General features: G+C 41.8%; 1 protein-coding gene across 1 annotated transcript; it reads right to left on the bottom strand.

Annotated features, from left to right (window-relative positions):
- Positions 1-1,096: 1,096 nt before the first annotated feature.
- LOC110532702 (indian hedgehog protein) lies at positions 1,097-9,790 on the bottom strand. The gene is made up of 3 exons (XM_021616797.2): positions 8,743-9,790; positions 3,496-3,757; positions 1,097-3,280 (listed from the first exon to the last, which is right to left on the bottom strand). Exons 1-3 carry the CDS (start codon positions 9,109-9,111, stop codon positions 2,436-2,438), a joined length of 1,476 nt encoding a protein of 491 aa, XP_021472472.1. The 5' UTR covers positions 9,112-9,790; the 3' UTR covers positions 1,097-2,435.
- Between the last annotated feature and the right edge of the window lie 9,268 nt (positions 9,791-19,058).

Below are 19,058 nucleotides of genomic sequence, written 5' to 3'. Positions count from 1 at the left end.
CTGATTTGATGAGTGTGTGCATTCTAATCTGCCCCTTCTATCTCAAGGATAATCTCCTGGATGGAATACCTCCACAGCTGTGAGCTGTCTACTACACAATGCTAACTGGAACAATGACATTCAGTTTGTTACCTTTTTATTTTTCATTTATTTGATTTTGTACGTATTTCAAGTCCCCCACCCACTGCTTTATCTTGGCCAGGTCTTAGTTGCAAATGAGAACTTGTTCTCAACTAGCCTACCTGGTTAAATAAAGGTGAAATAAAATAAAATAAAACATATTATTCTGCTCTTCTCCAATGTGCCTGATGATCCTATTCTGCACACAACACTGGTCAGGTTCAATGTAATCTTTGACTGATTTCCAAAATATGGAGCTGATAGAATATAGTATAGTCTCCCTCTCTCAACAATCAGGCTATTCCTTCTTCTAGGACCTATTGAGTATCCAGAATGAAGGTATGGGAAGATGGAAAACTTACCTGGACTGGATAACTCAATACTATGCATTCATTACTACATTTCTATGTTAATAATAGCATCAATAAAGTGTTGTTAGTTACTATTGTTTACTGCATTAATTACACAGGCAGGTAGAAGAGCAATAGCTGCAAAGACCTAAAAGTAGATATAATCCACAAGTATGATGTCAGTTACTCCACAAGGGGGTGTATAACCTTGTATTACACATCACAGGATGTACTCACTGTGTAAATCTGAGGATAAAGGAGCTGAGAGGAGAACGTTTCAAGATAAATAAATGTGACAAAACAGAGACAAGGCATTGTTCGTTTAGGTTAATAACAGAAAGGAAGTGTCAATGACAGGACAGGTCACCATTAACAAGCTATGTTGCAAATACACTGAAATACTTGGAAAATCAGAGCATGGAGATTCCATTACTCAGGAGCCCAGGATGGAGAACATGATTAAGATAAACACAGAGAGATCGGGCAGCAAGGAAGAATATTAAGTCTGGGTTTCTTATTAACTACTGTAGACTGGCCCACCAGTTCTGCTGGATGTCTGAGTTTTAACCCTTTCTGTTACAGTACACATGCTCTGCTACAGTACACATGCACCAAGAAAACAGCTCCCACTGTAATTCGGAGGCTCCAAATATGACTATAGGCCGTGGTCAGATTTCTCAAGTTTTTCATGTAGTCTTTTTGGTATTTTATTAGGATCCCCATTAGCTGTTGTGAAAGCCGCTGCTACTCTTCTTGGGGTCCACATGAAACATGACATAATACAGGACATTAATAGACAAGAACAGTTCAAGGACAGAAAAACATAAATGAAACATATTCTAACATCTTCTGTAAATGTCATTTGCAAACCCTAGGAGAGACAGAAGGATTTAACGGAGAGAATCTACATTTAAAACAGGAACACAAGCAGGGTTTACCTTACACAATAATGTATTATTATTTGTTTAATTACACCTTTAAAAGACAAAATAGCAAATGAGGCCATAGTTATAATAATTACAATAAATTGCTACATTTATATATTATGATTCAGAAGGTACAAAAATAAAGCTTTTATTTGTTCTGGCACATACTCATATTTCCTCATTGTTATAGAATAATAAAGCATATAGGAAACCCACATTTTATGTTGGCTTATACTGTAGATGTTATCTAAATAAGATACATATACAATGGATTCTTGACAATACACATATACAATGGATTCTTGACAATACACATATACAATGGATTCTTGACAATCCACATGCTGATTCCGTTATTATGGTGTCCATTTCTCTCAGGAATGAACCTGTATAAAAGCCTTCTAGAACGCATCATCTTTGAAGACATAGTCTCTACATGCACCCAAACCAACCATCAACACATTTACTGAAAGTAAAAGAGGAAATACAATGTTAATACAAAAATACATTACAATGCATTTACCGGTGAGTAAAATGCAAATATACTCTTTCGGGGTGCATAAGGTTTAACATTTTAGTAAAAGACAGGGCAGTAGAAAAATAAGAGCATAAGTGGAAATGTAACAGTAGCAATTATCTGTAGGACACTGTGGAAATGTAACAGTAGCAATTATCTGTAGGACACTGTGGAAATGTAACAGTAGCAATTATCTGTAGGACACTGTGGAAATGTAACAGTACAATAGCAATTATCTGTAGGACACTGTGGAAATGTAACAGTACAGTAGCAATTATCTGTAGGACACTGTGGAAATGTAACAGTAGCAACTACCTATAGGACACTGTGGAAATGTAACAGTACAGTAGCAAATATCTATAGGACACTGTGGAAATGTAACAGTACAATAGCAATTATCTGTAGGACACTGTGGAAATGTAACAGTACAATAGCAATTATCTGTAGGACACTGTGGAAATGTTACAGTAGCAATTATCAGTAGTATACAGGCACCAGAGTTGAGTCTATAGTGCCTTTAACCTAATGATGAAATGTCTTTGGGTCTAGAAAGAACTGTCCAATTCTGTGTAGCAGCCTAGCATACCAGTGCACACTCGAAATCTCTTTTCGCACAGAGTCACAGTGTCCCCCCTCAATGTCTCTGTTTATGGGTACAGCAGCGCAACTGCTTTGTCTGTCTGAAGTGTTTGTATTCACATACACGCCTGGGCTGCTGAGTGTCTGATTCACACAAATGTGTTGAGTGTTGCAGTGAGGGGGCTTCTTCGTGTGCTCTCTCTCTGCCTCTGTGACCTGCGCTCCCAGTGTGCCCTCCCCCCGAACCAGCTGGGTGAATGACAGTAGCAGTCTCAGAGGCCCAAATGCCCAGTGTGCCAGTCTATGGTCCTCTATAAGTGCATAGCTGGATGCCAGCACCCCATCCACAAACAGAGTGCCGTGTTCTGTAAGTGGTGCGTATACACCCATCCCTTCCTCCTGCGATACAGATGTGATCCTGGATGGTTGTACTCGGCCGTCCACTCCATGGACGAGTACATAGTCCCCCGGTTTGGCTCTACTGGCAAACTGAGCCTTGTACTCACTGTAGTGGAGTTTGTGATGGGGTGCGAGGAAGACCAGGTGGTGGGGAGTGAGGGCTAGGCGGCGACCATCTTTTGTGGCCAGGACCAGGAAAGTGGACCTGCTCTCATGGTCTTGGTGTAGGAATAGAAGGACGCGGCTGAGGACAATGTGTCCTGACCCAGACAGGGCCAACACTCTGTCTCCAGGCCCCAGGGAGGCCAGGGTCTTCTGTCCCCCTCCGGCCAAGGTCACCCGGGCCCAGCCTGGGAAACAGCCCCCTTTCTCCACCGCCACAGAGTGATCTGAGGGGGGAATCAGAGAAGGGAATAGAGAAGGACCTACTGTAAGATGACTAAAACACGATATTTTGTTAATAACATTGATATGGTATAATATGACATAAGATATGTATGAAAATAATGACAGGAATAAATGTAAAATACATCCAAAGGCAAATCACTGGAAATAATATATTTGTCATGTATTAAATAAACCAGTTAATATCCACTTGACTTACCAGCTTTGACAGAGCAGTGCACATGGTACTTGGACTCATAGTACACAAAGTCAAAGCCAGCCTCCACAGCCAGCTGGGCTAGCATGCCGTACTTGTCTGGGATGCGGTCTGACGTGGTAATGTCCACGGCCCGTCCCTCATAATGAAGAGAGTCAGGGGGGTGATGGCCGTCCTCATCCCAGGCCTCTGTCACCCTCAGCTTCGTCCCAGGCCAGTGGTTCATCACCGCTATGGCTAGTTTGTTGAGGCAGTCTTTACAGCGCTGAGGGACAGGGAGAGGGGTGGAGAGATTTCATTAATACAATATGATATGACACCATTCAATTGAACTATGCTGTCATAATGTATCTACTGTATGCCAATAGAGTCATTCATTTGCTCTCAATGATTGCTCTCAATTAAATTAGCCCTCATATTCTTGTGAGAATTATTAGGCAATTGGCAAGTATTTTCAGCATTATAGGCGGGTCTGTCGATAGCAACTCCAGGACTATTGACGTGTATGAACCCCCTTAGAGGGGAGGTACAAGAGACAGTTTTAATCATTCATTAACGAGGGAAAGGGAACCGCTTGAGACAGAGAGTAGATGTGAGCCTGTTGTCTACCTCACCCACAATGACCATATATTCATTCACTCATAGTCTCATTCAACCCCTTGTAACTCAATACCTAAAACCTCAACACTACTGCAACTAACTGTATTCCTCCTGCTATCCCCGCTAGGTTATTTGTCTATAGCTTGGTCCCCCAACATTTTTTGCTGTCTTGCCACCTTGCAAAAAAACTGATCTGGAACCAGGCTAATTTGTCTCTCCATTGACATCATCAGATTTAAATTGTCTGTATTCAGAGCTACTAAAGGCCATTGCCACCCTCTCCAACCTTTCTCAAACAATTAGAACATAAGAACACAAAGCTACTGTAGCCATTGTAGAACATTCCTTGGCCTTTTCTGCTGGGTGAGGGCATAATTAAGGCTATTCAGTGAGTCAGTGGAACCTTTTTGAGACATTTGATCAGAAATGTGAACACCAGATATACACCCACTACTGGGCTGCAATGATACATACTGTATTATGTTTGAATGTCACAGGTAGGTAGGTAGCGGCAGGTATCCTAGCAGATAAGAGCTTTGGGCCAGTAACCGAAAGGTTGCCGAAAGGTCACTGTGCAGACTAGTTGGAAAATCTGTCTGTGCCCTTGAGCAAGGCATTTAACCATACTTTTTCCTGTAAGTCGCCGTGGATAAGAGTGTCTGCTAAATGACTAAAATGTCAATGTAAAATGTAACATCACACAATGGCAGTCTACAATATGTCATGTCAGAGGCTAAATCTCTGTACTCTGATTAATACATTCGTAACACTCTCACAGGTAATAGGTTAACTGTACAGCCATTCCGATTAATCGGAATGGCCGATTAATTAGGGCCAATTTCAAGTTTTCATAACAATCGGAAATCTGTATTTTTGAACACCAATTTGGCCTATTTAAAAAAACTTTTTTTTACACCTTTATTTAATCTTTATTTAACTAGGCAAGTCAGTTAAGAACGCATTCTTATTTTCAATGACGGCCTAGGAACGGTGGGTTAACTGCATTGTTCAGGGGCAGAACGACAGATTTTTACCTTGTCGGCTCAGGGATTCAATCTTGCAACCTTATGGTTAACTAGTCCAACGCTCTAACCACCTGCCTCTCATTGCACTCCACGAGGAGCATGCCTGTTACGCGAATGCAGTAAGCCAAGGTAAGTTGCTAGCTAGCATTAAACTTATCTTATAAAAAACAATCAATCAATCAATCATAATCACTAGTTGATGATATTACTAGTTTATCTAGTGTGTCCTGCGTTGCATATAATCGATGCAGTGCGTATCGTTGTTCCAATGTGTACCTAACCATGAACATCAATGCCTTTCTTAAAATCAATACACAGAAGTATATATTTTTAAACCTGCATATTTAGTTAAAAGAAATACAGGTTAGCAGGAAATATTAACCAGGTGAAATTGTGTCACTTCTCTTGCGTTCATTGCACGCAGAGTCAGTGTATATGCAACAGTTTGGGCTGCCTAATTTGCCAGAATTTTACGTAATTATGACATAACATTGAAGGTTGTGCAATGTAACAGCAATATTTAGTCTTATGGATGCCACCCGTTAGATAAAATACGGAACGGTTCCGTATTTCACTGAAAGAATAACGTCTTGTTTTCGAGATGAATGTTTCCGGATTCGACCATATTAATGACCTAAGGCTCGCATTTCTGTGTGTTATGTTATAACTAAGTCTATGATTTGATAGAGCAGTCTGACTGAGCGATGGTAGGCAGCAGCAGGCTTGTCAGCATTCATTCAAACAGCACTTTCGTGCGTTTGCCAGCAGCTGTTTATGACTTCAAGCCTATCAACTCCCGAGATGAGGCTGGTGTAACCGATGTGAAATGGCTAGCTAGTTAGCTGGGTGTGCGCTAATAGCGTTTCAAACGTCACTCGCTCTGAGACTTGGAGTAGTTGTTCCCATTTCTCTGCATGGTAGGAGCAAGGAGAGGGATGGAAGCTATACTGTTACACTGGCAATACTAAAGTGCCTATAAGAACATCCAATAGTCAAAGGTTAATGAAATACAAATGGTATAGAGAGAAATAGTCCTATAATTCCTATAACTACAACCTAAAACGTATTTTTTGTGAATATTGAAGACTCCTGTTAAAACGAACCACCAGCTTTCACATGTTCTCATGTTCTGAGCAAGGAACTTAAACATTAGCTTTCTTACATGGCACATATTGCACTTTTACTTTCTTCTCCAACACTTTGTTTTTGCATTATTTAAACCAAATTGAACATGTTTAATTATTTATTTGAGGCTAAATTGGTTTTATTGATGTATTATGTTAAGTTAAAATAAGTGTTCATTCAGTATTGTTGTAATTGTCATTATTACAAATAAATAAATAAAAAAATTGGCCGATTAATCGGTGTCTGCTTTTTTTGGCCCTCCAATAATCGGTATTGTTGAAAAATCATAATCGGTCGACCTCTAGTACAGACCATCAAACTGAGGCAAACTTTTAAGAGGCTCTTAAGCATTGCCTCCTGAAAGTCCCAATTCCCTAGGAATTGGAACCATAGAGATGTATAGAGATCATTGAAAGACTCCAGCACTGCACGGGGCGGTAAGTCACCAATATTAGCTTGACACTTTTTTTAAACATCAAAATAAGAAGAAAATTGTACTACGTTAAAATGGATGATGTCACAGATGCCACAATGGCACAGACACAACGTTGCAATCTCTATACATCTCTATGGTTGGAACAGAGTTTGTTAACCATATTTAAGAGAGAGAGAGACTTGGCAAGAGAGACGCAGAGCAGCTAAGAGGCCAGGTCCAGGCTAAGTGAGAGGGCAGAGATACAGATGGGAGGAATGCATGGGCATGCACTCAGCCAGAGTGAGAAAAGAACTAGGGATACAAAACAAACTGCCTACATTTTTCTCGCCATGCCATTGAAGAGAGGCGTTTCATTGTCATTGAACTACAATAGTCGGTTTTTCCGACGGTGCCATTACTTCAGCAGGCGAGAATTTTGTATAGGCGACCCCTTGGAGTGTCCAAACCCTACACAAAGAACGTCTTTCACATCTGGCCAGAGAGAGGGGCACATGCACACATACTGTACACACACACACACTGACGCAGACACACACACACACACACTGGTACATGCACGCATATACACACTGGTCCTCAGACTGGGAATCAAAAGGGCATACACACACTCAACCACAGATTTCCATCACATACTGTACACTCCTTCAAAAAAAAGAAAGAACACAGACTGAACTCCAAGCATCACCACATGAGTAGCCTGCATTTACAGAAGAAATGTTATGCTCAATTGTGAAGGATAGTCTTGATGTTACTAATGATGGTGAATTTTAAGAATCTGACAGTTAGTTTGAAGATGACAGTAGGCCTACTGTATGTCTTAAATATCCCATGTCCAAGATTACATTCCTCTTGTACATGGATCGATTCTCCCTTGACATCAGAAGTTGAGAATACCAGCCATTTGAGAGAAATAACAATACGTTTATTGTTCCACGGCCTCAACTCAAAATGCTAACATCACACTGTGGCTTCCTTGATATTCCAAAGAGGTCAGATATGACACAAGAAAGAGGTCTGTGCCTGTGTGGGAACTCAATTCCTGATCATATTTGAATTGTCATATGTAGGGTTTAAAAATCCTGGGAACTTTCAATCAATTCCCTGATTTTCCCTAAATCCGTTTGGAGGATTCCCGGAATCAGGAGGACATAAGCTCCTGGAATCCTCCAACCAGGATGTCTGAATGACCAGGGAATTTATTGAACTTTCCTGGAACTTTGCAATCCTAGTCATGTGGCAAACCTTACTCTAATGCAAGTTTACCTGCCTGGCCTCACCTACGAATCCCTCCTAGTATGCACACACAGAGCAATAGAACCAGAGGAATCGTTTTATTACCAAGCAACAAAGACTTTGGTTAAAGATTAAGAGGACATGATCCCCACAAGTTGGAACACATTCTCCCAGAGTCATATTAAATTACATCCTGATTCCCCCCCCCCCCCCATCTTATAAAGGAGGGGGGAAAATTAGACACCTGGAACAGAATTATTTGATTAAACAAGAAGTTCACACCAAAATAGTTCAACCAGAGACTGTAAACTGTCCATTACTGAAGTATCTATGGTTTAGCACCTTGTGAGTAACTATCCAGCCCACTATTTATTTGATTGCCTTTTATCAAGTAACAAAATAGGAAATTCAGGGAAAGTGATTGATTAATTAACATCAGTTTATCAAGTTGAAGTTGTGGATTGGAGAAAATGAATCCTGAAAATGTCACAATAGTGATAAAAAAAACTATTTATACCACTACCTGCTGCAGTTCATCAATCATCCAGCAGAGAGATTCCCCTTATGAGCTAGCACAGAGAACCAGTTTCCTCCTATGGTATTATACTAGGGACCTACTGGCCTGTCTAATAGTAACTATCTTACTGTACCACATGGTCATGAGTGACCAGTGACTTAAACCGGTCAATGGAAAGGGCACCAACTGGGTCGATGGGATCTTGACGTTGTCACACAGTAAATGTCCTACAAAATCAAACTGAAACCTGGAGATAATTGTACTTGATTAGCCATTACAAACAGTGTCTGACCCAGTCTGTCAACCAGTCTTACCTTGGTCATGAAGCGGTCAGCAAGGGTTTTCTCCTCATCTTTGAAGATAATATCGGTGTTGTAGTTACACACCAGTTCATTAAAGCGTTCAGAGTTACGTGTGATCTTGCCCTCCACCCTCCCGCTGGCACCTAGGTTGTTCTCGGAAAGTTTGGGGAAGGAGGTCTTGTAAGGCATGGGGGTGAGTTTCCTGGGCCTAGGGCGGTTGCCGTACCCAGGGCCTGGCCCGCATCCCTGGACCAGGGAGCTCCACGTGAAGATAGCGAGCAGGCCAAGCCGTGCCAAGCTTTCCCACCAGGAGGACACCTTCATTGGGGACACCTTCACCGTGCCCACTAAGCAAGCCCCGTCTCGGGCACTTAAATGCATTTGAATGATGGGGTTCAAATCTTGGTGGTGGTCCGTTCCAGACCATGAGTTGTAAAGGAGTTCTAATGTTTCTATAGAGCAAGGTTGGCCATTATGGATCAAAATCCACACTGGAAGTACAGGGACGCCGGTCTTCTGTAAAATCCATGTTGACTCTTTAAAATGAACTTTAATCTCTACTGTATTGTTATATCCTCTTGCTTATGTAGTTTAATGTTTTGTCGTTTACTCCCTTAATAATTTATGCCACTTGAAAACTATTTTCCTTTCCAGAATGTTTAAGATTTATCATCCTTTATGCTGTTCACAATAAATGAAAAATAAATAGTTCTCATCCTTATTAGTCTTTGGAGGTACAGGTAGGTAAGGTACCTGTTGCCATGCAGGTGTTTCTCGAGCTTCCAGTCGCCTACCTACTTACCTACCGCCTCTCTCTCCAGTCACCGGGCAGTTCAGCAATAGCAAACCTGACGCGCACCTACATCACTGTTGCGTCTCTGTGAAATATCTCCTCTACGAATTCTCAGAATCTCATCCCATTCCTGCCTCCAGCAAGCGCCTCGAGATGTTGTGTCCGTCCACTTGTGTCTCGTTTCGTGTTGAAGCGCTCCTGCCCGCCGTGCGCCAGCCATTGGGTTCTTATTAGAGTCTGGACAAGATTGCCCTCCCTTCCTATACACGCTCCCACCGCGACAGCGCACGCCTCCACTTACGTTATTGCCGGACTTTATGTTGTTATACAGTAGGACGTGACCGGTCTTTTTCCCTCCCAAGAGGCAGAGGTGAAGATAACCGGATTACGAATTATGGTGATGTTGGTTTTATTACACACACACACTTGGGGAGGTCGACCAGGGGGATTATTAACCTACTTGTTCGACAACTCATTTAACACAGAATCATGGGATACGAACGATTTACAGCGGCAAGAAAAAGTATGTGAACCCTTTGTAATTACCTGGATTTCTGTATAAATTGGTCATACAATGTGATCAGATCTTCATCTAAGTCACAACAATAGACAAACACATTCTGCTTAAACTAATAACACACAAGCTATTGTATTTGTCTTGTCTATATTGAATACATCATTTCAACATTCACAGTCTAGGTTTGAAAAAGTATGGGAACCCCTAGGCTAAGGACTTCTCTAAAAGCTAATTGGAGTCAGGAGTCAGCTAACCTGGAGTCCAAACAATGATACGAAATTGAAGATGGTTAGAGCTGCCCAGCCCTATTAAAAACACTCACAAAATTTGAGTTTGCTATTCACAAGAATCATTGCCTGATGTGAACCATGCCTCGAACAAAAGAGATCTCAGAATACCTAAGATTAAGAATTGTTGAATTGCATAAAGCTGGAAAGGGTTACAAAAGTATCTCTAAAAGCCTTGATATTCATCAGTCCACTGTAAGACAAATTGGCTATAAATGGAGAAAGTTCAGCTCTGTTGCTACTCTCCCTAGGAGTGGCTGTCCTGCAAAGATGACTGCACGAGCACAGAGCAGAATACTCTATGAGGTTAAGAAGAATCCTATAGTGTCAGCTAAAGACTTACAGAAATCTCTGGAACATGCTAACATCTCTGTTGACGAGTCTACAATACGTAAAACACTGAACAAGAATGGTGTTCATGGGAAGACAGCACGGATGAAGCCACTGCTGTCCAAACAAAACATTGCTGCACGTCTGAAGTTCACAAAATATCACCTGGATGTTCCACAGCGTTACTGGCAAAATATTCTGTGGACAGATGAAACTAAAGTTGAGTTGTTTGGACTGAACACACAACACTCTGTGTGGAGAAAAAAAGGCACACCAACATGAAAACCTCATCCCAACTGTAAAGTATGGTGGAAGGAGCATCATGGTTTGGGGCTGCTTTGCTGCCTCACGGCATGCTATCATTCCCCCTGACCGTTGTGCAGGTCGGATCCACAACTACAGAAAATGTTTGGTTGAAGTTATTGCTGCCAAAAGGAGGGTCAAGCAGTTATTAAATCCAAGGGTTCACATACTTTTCCCACCCTGCACTGTGAATGTTTACACAGTGTTCAAAAAACACATGAAAACAAATCATTGTTTGTGTTAGTTTGTATTAGTTTAAGCAGACTGTGTTTGTCTATTGTTGTAATATGATGAAGATCAGATGACATCTTATTACCAATGTATGCAGAAATCCAGGTAATTCCAAAGGGTTCACATACTTTTTCTTGCCACTGTATAAAAAGAGGCAAATGGTTAGAGTTTATTGTCTAACCTAATGAAATATACTTTGTTACACATTTAACAGGTTGGTTAGAATTGAATTGAGTTCCTACACCAATAAACATCCTGATATCCCTCTGAACTTTGTATGCCCTTGTCCACAGATCATTCCTACTTGGAGGGATTCCCCACTACTGTTATTCATTTATTAATAGATAAAAGGTGAAGAGGGTCCATGACAGAAAGGCTGTGTAAGAGCTTCCTGCTCAGTAAAGAGCTACTCCAGCCCTATCTCTCTCTCTCACACACACACCCACACACACACACACACACACACACACACACACACACACACACACACACACACACACACACACACACACACACACACACACACACACACACACACACACACACACACACACACACACACACACACACACACACACACACTCTCTACTGTCTCTCTCTGACTTCCAGCTTTGCTTTCCTTTGTTTTCTGGAGACCCAGGTTGACACCTTGGCCCTTGACCCCCGCCCTGATCCTCCTCAACCCAGCGCACCCAATACCTCTTAGCTGGAAACACCCCGCCAGCCACTGCTGGCTCTATCAACATATTATGTGTATTCGTCTCAGAACAATAGCTGAGATTTGAGAGAGTCGTAAAAAGGGGAAATATTATGTCACAATGAAAGGGATAATTAAGAATCTGTGTCTCCAGGAGTCTGATGTTACTTATCATTTATAGAGGCTTAAATAAACAGAGAGGTCAGAGGTAGACGTTTGTCATTCGATTCTTCTAGCTTCCTGGATCTCCTGAACACTGTCTGTTTGCCAGTGGATACAATATACTGGCCTTACAATACTACAAAGTCTTGTGCTGCCTCTAAAAACAATTCACACTTTTAGGAGAACTCTTTAGCCCTTCAGCCTATGATACATTGTGACCCATAGATGTTGATACATCACTCTCACATGCCCCTCATTCTTTCCCGATATTCCAATGTTGTTTCAACCATATATATCTATATCAGAAGACACCAGGAATAACACTATTCATAGCCAGAGGTCAAACAGTCATAGCATAATAGTAAATATAGTCTAATTGTTATTTCTCTGAATAATCAAAATGAACATGAGAGAATACTGAGATGATACAGGCCAAAGTTTACCTTTAACTAGGCAAGTCAGTTAAGAACAAATTCTTATTTTCAATGACGGCCTAGGAACAGTGGGTTAACTGCTTGTTCAGGGGCAGAACGACAGATTTGTACCTTGTCAGCTCGGGGGTTTGAACTTGCAACCTTCCGGTTACTAGTCCAACGCTCTAACCACTAGGCTACGCTGCCGCCCCAGCGGCAGAGGAAAAGCGAGGGGGGTTTGTGGGAAGGTAGGAGAAGATTTTGAAGGGAGGGAAGGTGGTCAGGGCTGTGAGGGCCGAGACTCAGATGAGAGATATCATAGTACATAATGACAAACGTAGGGAATGCCATGGTCCAGCTCAATCAAAAGAAGAAACTCATTTCACATGAATCGAAACAATCAGTGATATTGATATTGTTATTTTTGAAACTGGACGTGGCGGGCCACAAAGAAGAAAGGAGAGATTTCATCTCATCAGACAGGAAGGAAGCTAACATCTATGTGTTAAAGATGGAAATAAAGTCATTCTTACTATATTATTTTTATTTGGGGGATAGTGGTGCAGCCTATACCCCTCCCTCCCTCCCTCCCTCCTCCTGGCTCTTAACAGGATCGATCACTCCCCCAGCACCCAGTCCAGGATGGGAGTATATGGCTGGGTAAATGGCTGAGTTTCCTGCACAGCCACAGCACAGAAAACAAGATCTTTCCTGCTTGGGAAGGCTGGGGCTGCGTCCCAAAACGGAACCTTGTTCCCTATCTAGTGCCCTAATTTTGACCAGAGCCCTATAGGCCCAGGTCAAAAATAGTGCACTATATAGGGAATAGAGTGCCAATTGTATGGGGCGGCAGGTAGCCTAGTGGTTAGAGAGTTGGGCCAGTAACCGAAAAGTTGCTTATTTGAATCCCTGAGCTGACAAGGTAAAAATCTGTTGTTCTGCCCCTGAATATAGCAGTTAACCCACCGTTCATAGGCCATCATTGTAAATAATAATTTGTTCTGAACTGACTTGCCTGGTTAAATAAAGGTTGGCTCAAGGTCAAAGTAAACTACAATCATGTCACTTTTCTGTTTTACTACAATCATGTCACACTGTCACTTTTCTGGTTTGTCTAAAGCTGTTAGTGACACTGGCAGGAATATATTACTCTCACATGTCCACAATTGGCAGATTTTGGCACTTAATGGAGTCGTAACTGTACTGTGAGGTTAGTTTAGGAAACAACTTGGGAGTTCTTTCTGTAATATAACATGAAGGGTTTGTAATGTAGTTAGTGTAAAGCAGCAGTAGTTATGTATCCTGAACAATGCTTGGTTTTGACATCTTAAAAAAGTGTTTGTCTTTTAGAGCTGAATAGACAATCTGCAGGATTCACTTCCTTAGACAGAGGCCGTTGGGAGTGGTGTGTCTGTCTCTCACCCTGGCCTGTTATCAGTGTCAGGAAGAGGCATGCTGGTGTGTCTAGGAGAGACAGAAGAGGGAGAGATTCAAATCTAAGAGGATATAAGAACTCAACAGTTACCAAAAAACACACAAAACAAAATTCTATTTAATCACAAACTTCAATGTTACCAAATTCTAAATAGAGACATCAAATTAACACATCTTGTCAAAATCAAAAAATTGAAACAAAGGAAGACATTAACAATGCACGGACTCAGTGACCAATAGAGACAGGACGCCATAGAAAAACATGGAAGGTCAGAGAGGAGAGACTTTGAAAGTACGGTGGGTCAGGTGAAGTTTAAAGAAAGAATTGCAGGATTTCTTAAACTGCCTGTTGAGGGAAAATCTGCATTTTGTTTGGATAAAACGTAGACAGTAGATCTTGCTACAGATGATGTCATGGTCTGTCCTAATATGAAAGAGACAGTAGATCCCTGTCATACACAAGGGCCGTCGTAGATTTCATTTCTCAAATGTTTTTCTTTTTTGTGTAATTATTTTCAATGTATGATTGTTTTTTTGTTGCTCAAACATATTGTTAATTTATGTAATAGTTCATATACAGGCTTTGGCAACATCTGCAACCACCCATTCATGTCAATAATGCATGTACAGTGCCTTGCGAAAGTATTCGGCCCCCTTGAACTTTGCGACCTTTTGCCACATTTCAGGCTTCAAACATAAAGATATAAAACTGTATTTTTTGGTGAAGAATCAACAACAAGTGGGACACAATCATGAAGTGGAACGACATTTATTGGATATTTCAAACTTTTTTAACAAATCAAAAACTGAAAAATTGGGCGTGCAAAATTATTCAGCCCCCTTAAGTTAATACTTTGTAGCGCCACCTTTTGCTGCGATTACAGCTGTAAGTCGCTTGGGGTATGTCTCTATCAGTTTTGCACATCGAGAGACTGACATTTTTTCCCATTCCTCCTTGCAAAACAGCTCGAGCTCAGTGAGGTTGGATGGAGAGCATTTGTGAACAGCAGTTTTCAGTTCTTTCCACAGATTCTCGATTGGATTCAGGTCTGGACTTTGACTTGGCCATTCTAACACCTGGATATGTTTATTTTTGAACCATTCCATTGTAGATTTTGCTTTATGTTTTGGATCATTGTCTTGTTGGAAGACAAATCTCCGTCCCAGTCTCAGGTCTTTTGCAGACTCCATCAGGTTTTCTTCCAGAATGGTCCTGTATTTGGCTCCATCCATCTTCCCATCAATTTTAACCATCTTCCCTGTCCCTGCTGAAGAAAAGCAGACCCAAACCATGATGCTGCCACCACCATGTTTGACAGTGGGGATGGTGTGTTCAGGGTGATGAGCTGTGTTGCTTTCTTCTTGCCACTCTTCCATAAAGGCCAGATTTGTGCAATATACGACTGATTGTTGTCCTATGGACAGAGTCTCCCACCTCAGCTGTAGATCTCTGCAGTTCATCCAGAGTGATCATGGGCCTCTTGGCTGCATCTCTGATCAGTCTTCTCCTTGTATGAGCTGAAAGTTTAGAGGGACGGCCAGGTCTTGGTAGATTTGCAGTGGTCTGATTCTCCTTCCATTTTAATATTATCGCTTGCACCGTGCTCCTTGGGATGTTTAAAGCTTGGGAAATCTTTTTGTATCCAAATCAGGCTTTAAACTTCTTCACAACAGTATCTCAGACCTGCCTGGTGTGTTCCTTGTTCTTCATGATGCTCTCTGCGCTTTTAACGGACCTCTGAGACTATCACAGTGCAGGTGCATTTATACGGAGACTTGATTACACACAGGTGGATTGTATTTATCATCATTAGTCATTTAGGTCAACATTGGATTATTCAGAGATCCTCACTGAACTTCTGGAGAGAGTTTGCTGCACTGAAAGTAAAGGGGCTGAATAATTTTGCACGCCCAATTTTTCAGTTTTTGATTTGTTAAAAAAGTTTGAAATATCCAATAAATGTCGTTCCACTTCATGATTATGTCCCACTTGTTGTTGATTCTTCACAAAAAAATACAGTTTTATATCTTTATGTTTGAAGCCTGAAATGTGGCAAAAGGTCGCAAAGTTCAAGGGGGCCGAATACTTTTGCAAGGCACTGTATTGGAGAGAGCAAGAGAGATGCAGGGAGGTTGAATGGATTCTGGCTCCAGATCTGAGCCACCCTGATAAAGAGGCCTGTGTGGTGAAGCTGTATGTGTCCTGCTGTATATGTAAACTAACATAGCCATGTGACGTGTCATAACGTCATGTATACATCAACATGTTAAGTCCAGATTTCAGTACAGTCCCTTCACTCACCCTATAATAGTATGCACTCACCAATAGGGGATCGCACACACACACACACACACACACACACACAGTATCTTTAAAAAAATATATATAACCTGTTGGGAGTTGATGCGTCAGTCAAATGGACCAGGGTGGAACTTCCTGGTCTGAAACAACAGGTCAGAGGTCAACCATAGCGCTACTGTACCTCTGATACTGTATCTGCTACTGTACTAGATTTATATATCCTCCACAACATGCATATCCCATTTACACATGTATAACAACACCCCACACAGCTTCATCATTTAGATATGTCTGATGTCAGAGGGCCGTCATATTAACGGAGACTGTGTGTGTGTTGCTTCCCACTTCAAGTGTTCTTATACTCGTTTCTAACACTTTCAACTGTACTGGGCTGGCTTTGATATTTTCTTTTCACATTGTCTTTCCAGGACGGTTCCCACAACTATGGTTCCAGGCCATCACAGTACAGCTGGGCTCAGTTGTGTGAAATGGGTGTCAGAGTTCTTCATTTTCTGTGTGAGGCCCTGTCTGACGGGTCCATTTCTATTGGATTCTCATGTGTGTAATGCCTGTTTTATGGGTGTATAGAGAGATCAGAGGACTGCCCTGCCAGTCTGCCTGCTGAGCCTAGTCCACCCAGTGTGTGAAGCAAGTGTGCCGTGAGTGTGTAGGCAGGGTGGGGGTCCGCCTGCCCTGCCATCCCCGGGGCAAACGGACAGTGTCAACGCCTTTATAAGTTGATTAGCTAGAAAGTCTCGCCTTTTCCTGTGAGCAGCTCTGTGTGTTGCCAGCCAGCTAACAGCGGGAAGAATAGAACCCTAATGCACTTTGGCACACACATCAAATGGCCAGCTGTCAGGAAAGCTAGTCTGTGTCTTTTTTCCCCTTGATTCTTGTGTTTTGACAATAAAGATAACCTATCTCATCCCGTTACAATACACGCTGGCTGTCTCCCAACTCCTGCCTCGTTTCTGATATGGACACTGAACTCCCAGTCAGATGGTGGCCTTGCGTGTGTTAGTTACCCTACTGGACTTCTTGTCTGTGACACCACAAAAAAAGAGAATAAAAAAAGAAGGGCGCACGCTCATCTCTCCTTGCAGTGAACGTTTAGGACCAGCGTTGTAACCACCAATCTTTAACTCGTAGCCTTCATCAAATAACACAGCAACTCCCAGGGTTCATCTTCCCCCAGTGTTTCAGTAAACAGAAGATAGCATTTGAAAAATAATTGATATAGACCTAGACCTCATGACGTAGTGTTTATTTACATATAAAGGTGAGGTCTAAGTTCAGGGAAATAGTGAATGGGGACATGTTTATTGGAGCGCATAAAAGCAAAAATTGTTTTTTAGAAATTATTGTAAATTGATTAAAAATAAAAGTGAAATATGACATTTCCATAAGTATTCAGACCCTTTACTCAGTATAATGTTGAAGCACCTTTGGCAGCATGGAGTCTTCTTGGGTATGACGCTACAAGCTTGGCACCTGTATTTTTGGTAGTTTCTTCATTAACCATGTGCCATCGAGTCGGCACATCAAATCTCTTCACAAATTGCATGGCACCGCTGTCAACATTTATCCTCAAATGAAACTAAGACTTGTTAGTTGTTACCCAGAAATGATTGGATATGGAAATAAAAACAGCTGCATCGGACTTAATAATGAATATAGACTAAATTGTCCAGTTGTTAAATGGATAAATTGAAAGGCATCACTATTGAACGTGATGGGTTATTTGCAGGATCACTTAGAGAGCATTGGTCTATTGTTTTCCTTCCCTGTCAGTTATGCCAAGTTATGACATTGTTGTAATACAAATGCCACCTCCTTCTCAAGGAGCTTGTTAACTATCAAATTCTCTCATAAGATTATTTCTAAGAAATTTACACAGCAACTCAAAAGTCTTATTGTGATAAACAGAACTAATTTCACAAGGCGAGTTAGCACATTCACTAAAATAATTAGGTAACGTTGTGGTGGTGGTGGGGGGTCAATAAAATGTAAATTGCTCTGAAAGTTTCAAACAGGTAGATGCACTTATTTCTGACACACACACCTGTATTCATTAAGTGCCATGTCTAGGTGGTGTGTGTGCCTACAGCCCACAGGGCGAACCAAACCTCTGATATGTACATTTGTATGTTTGGCATGGGTCCTCAGATCCTCAAAAAGTTCTACAGCTGCACCATCGAGAGCATCCTGACTGGTTGTTTGGCATGGGTCCTCAGATACTCAAAAAGTTCTACAGCTGCACCATCGAGAGCATCCTGACTGGTTGCGTCATTGCCTGGACCGGCAACTGCCCGGCCTCCGACCGCGAGGCACTACACAGGGTAATGCGAACTGCCCAGGACATCACTAGGGTCAAGCTTCCTGCCATCCAGGATCTCTTTACCAGGCCATGTCAGAGGAAGGCCCTAAACATTTTCGAAGACTCCAGCCACCCTAGTGATAGACTTCTCTGCTACCGCACGGCAAGCGGTACCGGAGCGCCAAGTCTAGGTCCACGAGGCTTCTAAATAGCTTCTACCCCCAAGCCATGACTCCTGAACCGCTAATTAAATGGATACCCAGACAATTTGCATTGCCCCCCCACTTTTACACTGCTGCTACTCTGTTTATTATCTATGAAGTCACTTTAGTAACTCTACATGTACATTTTACCTCGACTAACCTGTGCCCCTGCATAATTACACTTATTTTTCCATAAAACTGCGTTGTTGGTTAAGGGCTTGTAAGCATATCACTGTAAGGTCTACTACATCTGTTGTATTCAGCGCATGTGACAAATCAAATTTGATTCACAGGAAGTAGCATTCCGCGAACATTTAGACACTCCCTTTTAGTGGAGGA

Source organism: Oncorhynchus mykiss, chromosome 9 (assembly GCF_013265735.2).
Source record: "Oncorhynchus mykiss isolate Arlee chromosome 9, USDA_OmykA_1.1, whole genome shotgun sequence".
NCBI lineage: Eukaryota > Metazoa > Chordata > Actinopteri > Salmoniformes > Salmonidae > Oncorhynchus > Oncorhynchus mykiss.
The sequence above is the reverse complement of the archived record's forward strand: the minus strand, read 5'-3'. Positions and strand labels throughout refer to the sequence as shown.